General features: G+C 41.0%; 1 protein-coding gene across 1 annotated transcript in view; it reads left to right on the forward strand.

Annotated features, from left to right (window-relative positions):
* The first annotated feature begins 273 nt into the window (after positions 1-273).
* wal (electron transfer flavoprotein subunit alpha wal) overlaps positions 274-5,000 on the forward strand; it is a 5,366-nt gene continuing 639 nt past the window's right edge. Inside the window, exons 1-7 of the mRNA XM_043037925.2 lie at positions 274-433; positions 1,045-1,191; positions 1,648-1,789; positions 3,385-3,548; positions 4,245-4,403; positions 4,581-4,718; positions 4,863-5,000. The exon at positions 4,863-5,000 is cut by the window's right edge and continues 3 nt beyond it. Coding sequence (XP_042893859.1) covers positions 395-433; positions 1,045-1,191; positions 1,648-1,789; positions 3,385-3,548; positions 4,245-4,403; positions 4,581-4,718; positions 4,863-5,000 — 927 coding nt within the window. The 5' untranslated portion in view covers positions 274-394. The remainder of the gene's footprint in view (positions 434-1,044; positions 1,192-1,647; positions 1,790-3,384; positions 3,549-4,244; positions 4,404-4,580; positions 4,719-4,862) is intronic.

The raw sequence follows: 5,000 nt of genomic DNA on the forward strand, positions 1-5,000 counted from the left end.
GCTTTGTGCTATGTTATAGCATTTGTTACGAAATTTTATGAAGAAAAATACAGACCGTTGAAATTAATCAGGAACTTGGAATTATAATTAACAAATGTAATTATCTATTGTTTAAGGTTTAACTCGCCATTAAGAGTTATAATGGAACAACTTACGTCATGTGTGCTTTCTGTACCAAGTATCCATAAAACTAATTCTTACCAAACAAAGCGTACTTAAATCAACATCAATTATTTTTGTTCTCAGATTAGATCAAATTCAGATAAATCGGACCAACACATCAAAACTGGATAGACAAATAAACAAATCTAGCACTTCTAGCTAAGTTTAGCAGACGAAGAAAGTACCCGAGTTATATCACGGTGAAGAAGAAGACAAACTTTGGCCGGACAAGATGTTTGCTGTAACAAGGAACGCCACTCGCCTTTGCCAGGTAGATTTAATGGCCTTTAATTCCTCGAGGGATCCTGTTAGGATGTGTAGAGCTTTGATTTGATGGAGTATGTGGCGAAATATGGGTGTTTTAGATATGTTTTGCGTTGGGAGTCTGTACCCAAAGATTGTATAATTTCTTGCTTTTTAAATGTCATTTTCTACGCTCTAAGGTAAATGATTCTTTCATATTTAAACACGATGCAGATTTTACCTTTCATGTAAAGAAAAAAACTGCTGGCAATAAGTAATATCGAATGAGGACAGAAGGCTGACTTTAGGCCTTTTAGATAATCCCAATGATCAAAGCCCAGAGGAATACACAGGCTTATTAGTTTTATTTGTTGGTGCTTTGGAGAGTATTTACATTTATAAAGGGATTTTTACTTGTAAATATCATCAGTTAACTGTTCAGTAGACAGTTATATCATCAATGATTGTCTTCTTTATTGTTTATTTATATTATGCTTTTTTTCCTTTGTTTTCATGATTTTCTCTTTGTATCTTCATCTTCATCTTTTTTGCCCATTTTGAGTGTTTTTTTCCATTTTGTTTCTGTTTCCCCTTCTTGCCCTTCTTGCTGCATTGCTTAACCAGGTTGAACTTTTTCAGGCTGCCAGCCGTCGCTTCCAGTCCACGCTGGTGGTGGCTGAGCACGACAACACCACCCTCACACCCGTAACCCTCAGCGCAATTACAGCAGCCAAGAAGCTGGGCGGCGACGTGTCCTGCCTGGTTGCCGGCCACAATTGCTCGAAGGTAGGAATTTTTTATGGTATTTCTGCTCGGCTTTTCTCGAGCAGTAGGGTTTGATTGCCTATGTAATTCAGATTGAATTTTGTTTACATTGTTTTGGAGGGACAAATTATTTAAACTCACCAGTGCCCTGGCCATTGTCCTCATGCGGAAACAATCACGTCAACCAGTATATTCTGGCAAGGTGGATCTCCTTGATGGTGTCTTTATCGAGCAGGGATCCAGTACCAGATCTATCTGGCTAGAAAGTATGTGGTGGAGGGTTGTGGACAGTGTGCAGTTATCATGTTGAGCTTCATTTATTAACCCATCCATCACAGAACACATTAGTATTCAATGTATTCAATAAACAGAATCCAACCAATATAAGAAGAGGAGAAAGTATTGTGGTCACATTTATCTTTTTTTTATTCTTAATTATAAGGTACATTAGTATTTCATGGAAATGATTTTCTCCAGGTGGTTGAAGAGCTAACCAAAGCCACTGGCGTCAGCAAGATTCTTGTTGCTGATTCCGATGCTCTTGTGGGCTTCCTCCCTGAACGCCTGGCACCCATTGTGCTTGCTTCCCAGAATCAGTTCAACTACACTCACATTGTTGGTATGTTTTACTGAGATAATGATAGTGTTATGATTATTGTGCTTATGTTATTTAGTTATTGTGATTGTAATATTTGAGCGCTGTTAACCCATTCGCGCCGGTTGACGTGCTGACACGTGGTCGAAAAAAGCCCCGGACCCGGGTGACGTCCTGGCACGTGCTACATTTTCGGCCCGCGCGCCGGGAGGCCAGTAGCGACGTGCTGAAACGTCCGCATTAGAATGATAGATTATTCTTAGTACAATTCGATTTTCATACTTGATTTGTCTTAGCTACTTTAGTTTATCCTTCTAAATAGTAGAAAATGGGATATAACGTAATATGAATGACGTCAAAGGTACATACGTAATCTTGAGTACGGCATGGTGATTTCTGTTTCTGATTTGTTGAATATGATGATCTGAGTCGAAAGACTATCGTAAAATCAATAGTAATTGGCCGAGGAATAAAAAAAAAAAAAAAAAAAAATTATATAACATCTTTTTGTTGCCCCACTAAAAGAAAATGACACTTGAAAAAACATTGCTGTTACTTGCATTCACTTGTATGCACATGTATGGTTGTTCATATTCTCTTTCTTTTCTTTTAGGAAGAAAAAAAAAAATTGAAAAAAAAAACTATGTTTTTTACCTCCCTAGAAGAATGCTTCAACTCCCCATTGGAATTTCAACATAGGAGTAAAGAATATGGAAAAAGTTCAATAGAATAACACTAAAAAAACAGTGCTGTAACATCTTTTTCGACTGATATACATCCTCTGAACATAGCACTACTTTCTACACATGACTACACTTTAGACGCAATCACGCAAACCATAAGGATAGGGTGGGTGAAAAACGCTCTGCGAGCGTCAGAGCGACCGCGCGCAGCGGGAAAACACCCCGGCACGAACGGTTGCGCGCTTGAAATCTTCCCGGCGTTATCGGGAGTAGGCGAAATTCCGCCCCGGCGTGAATGGGTTAACTAACGAGTGTTGGTAGTAGCAGCAGCATCACTCTTTTTCATATTAATTTTATTCATCGCATTAAGTTCAGTTGTGAGCCATGAAAACTTTGTATATCAAAAATTGTTTCAAAATTCAAAAAAATAACTTTTTATTCTCTCTTTCTCTCTCTTTTTCTCTCTCTTTTTCTCTCTCTCTTTCTCTCTCTCTTTCTCTCTCTCTTTCTCTCTCTCTTTCTCTCTCTCTTTCTCTCTCTCTTTCTCTCTCTCTCTTTCTCTCTCTCTCTTTATCTCTCTCTCTCTCTCTCTCTCTCTCTCTCTCTCTCTCTCTCTCTCTCTCTCTCTCTCTCTCTCTCTCTCTCTCTCTCTCTCCCTCTCTCTCCTCTCTTCTCTCTCTCCCTCTCTCTCTCTCCCCCTTCCCCCTCCCCTTCTCCCTCCCCCTCCCCTCCCCCTCTCCCTCTCCCTTCCCCTCCCTCTCCCTCTCCCTTCCCTCTCCCTCTCCTCTCCCTCTCCCTCTCCCTCCCTCTTTCTCTTTCTCTCTCTTTTCTGTGTCACTCAAGAGCTTGTTGCATCTCAATTGAATACAGCTGTATCCATTTTCTGTTTATTGTAAGTATACACTCATATGACAGCTCATCTTTTTCCATTCATAGCTGGAGCCTCAGCCCTTGGGAAATCGTTGTTGCCACGTATTGCAGCCAAGCTGGATGTGTCTCCCATAAGTGACATCATTGAGGTCAAGGCTCCTGATACATTCGTGAGGTCTATTTATGCTGGCAATGCTCTCATGACCCTCAAGAGCAAGGATGCTGTCAAGGTCAGTTTTTAGCACTGCCATTACAGTCTCTTGGTACTTGTTTGAATGAAATATCATGGCACTGAAGTTATATATTAGTATTTAAAGAGATTGATTTTTTCAGACTAGAAAATATTTATTGTATGATGATATGACAGGTTACAAAGCTTCAAAATTTTATTAGTTGCTGAGAAGGAAGATAGAGTAAGCAAGAGGCACTTTTGGGAGTGTGGGTGAGAATAGGGGATTGGTGTGTGTGTGGAGGAATCACACCAGATACCAACAGATTTTTGAAAATAGGAATGGAACAACCCAGGAAGACCAACAGAAAGCCTTTCATACCCATCTAGCTTTTTCTGTCCCTGACTCAATGGTAATTATTGCATCAGGTTTGATCTACCGCCATCAATCTTAACCCTATGATGATGGTGCGTCACACCTGTGTGACACAGCTAAATGCCTGATGACGGGGCAACACACCAGTGTGACGTTCCCGATGCAATATTGCATAGGCCCGGCGTAGGGGGGTTTCCACTAGGGGGTTTCCACTAATCGCCGGGCCCGTTGGGATTGGGTAGGTGGCTATTTGTCTGTAGTAAAAGGGATCCTGAATTTCAATGTCAGTTTTAGCGAGGGTAGACTGTACCTCTTCTCTTGCCGCCTGAAAGTAGCACGTCTTTCAGAAACTTCATCCAATCCCTAACTTTTTCATCTCAGGTAATTACAGTACGTGGAACAAGCTTTGAGCCAGCTGAGCTTAGTGGTGGAAGTGCAGGGAGTGAGCCTCTTCCTGTTTCTGATCTACCTATTGATATGTCCCAGTTCATTGGCCAGGAATTGTCCAAGTCTGACCGCCCAGAGCTGACTGCTGCCAAGGTAATATGGTTTTGCAGTTACCCAATAACTAAGGAAAACTGGTAGAAATTCATAATGTGATATTATCATTTGAAATGTGCAATGGGTAATGTGTGTGTTTAGTTAGGTTTACTCAATACTATTTTTAGAAGTTTGTCCTCCACAAAATAAATATTAATTTTGTCTTTGTTCCACTAGACTGTTGTTAGTGGAGGTCGTGGCATGAAGAGTGGAGACAACTTTGAAATGCTGTACAAACTGGCAGACAAGCTTAATGCAGCTGTTGGTGCCTCTAGGGCTGCTGTCGATGCTGGCTTTGTCCCCAATGACATGCAGGTAAGGAATCATAGAAATAGGCAGTTTCAAGAGATTTCAAGGAAAGGCTAAAGATCTGTGCTCTACCAAATGGATCAGTTGGTTGTTGAGGTAATTTTGTAGACTAAAATTATCACATCTATTCTTTATTTATCTGTCAAACAGGTTGGTCAGACGGGAAAGATTGTGGCCCCAGAGCTGTACATTGCTGTTGGAATCAGTGGAGCCATCCAGCACCTGGCCGGTATGAAAGACTCAAAGACCATTGTGGCCATCAACAAGGACCCTGAGGCACCCATCTTC

This window comes from Penaeus japonicus, unplaced genomic scaffold, assembly GCF_977035675.1.
Source record: "Penaeus japonicus unplaced genomic scaffold, GWHDUDI00000001_assembly GWHDUDI00000011, whole genome shotgun sequence".
NCBI lineage: Eukaryota > Metazoa > Arthropoda > Malacostraca > Decapoda > Penaeidae > Penaeus > Penaeus japonicus.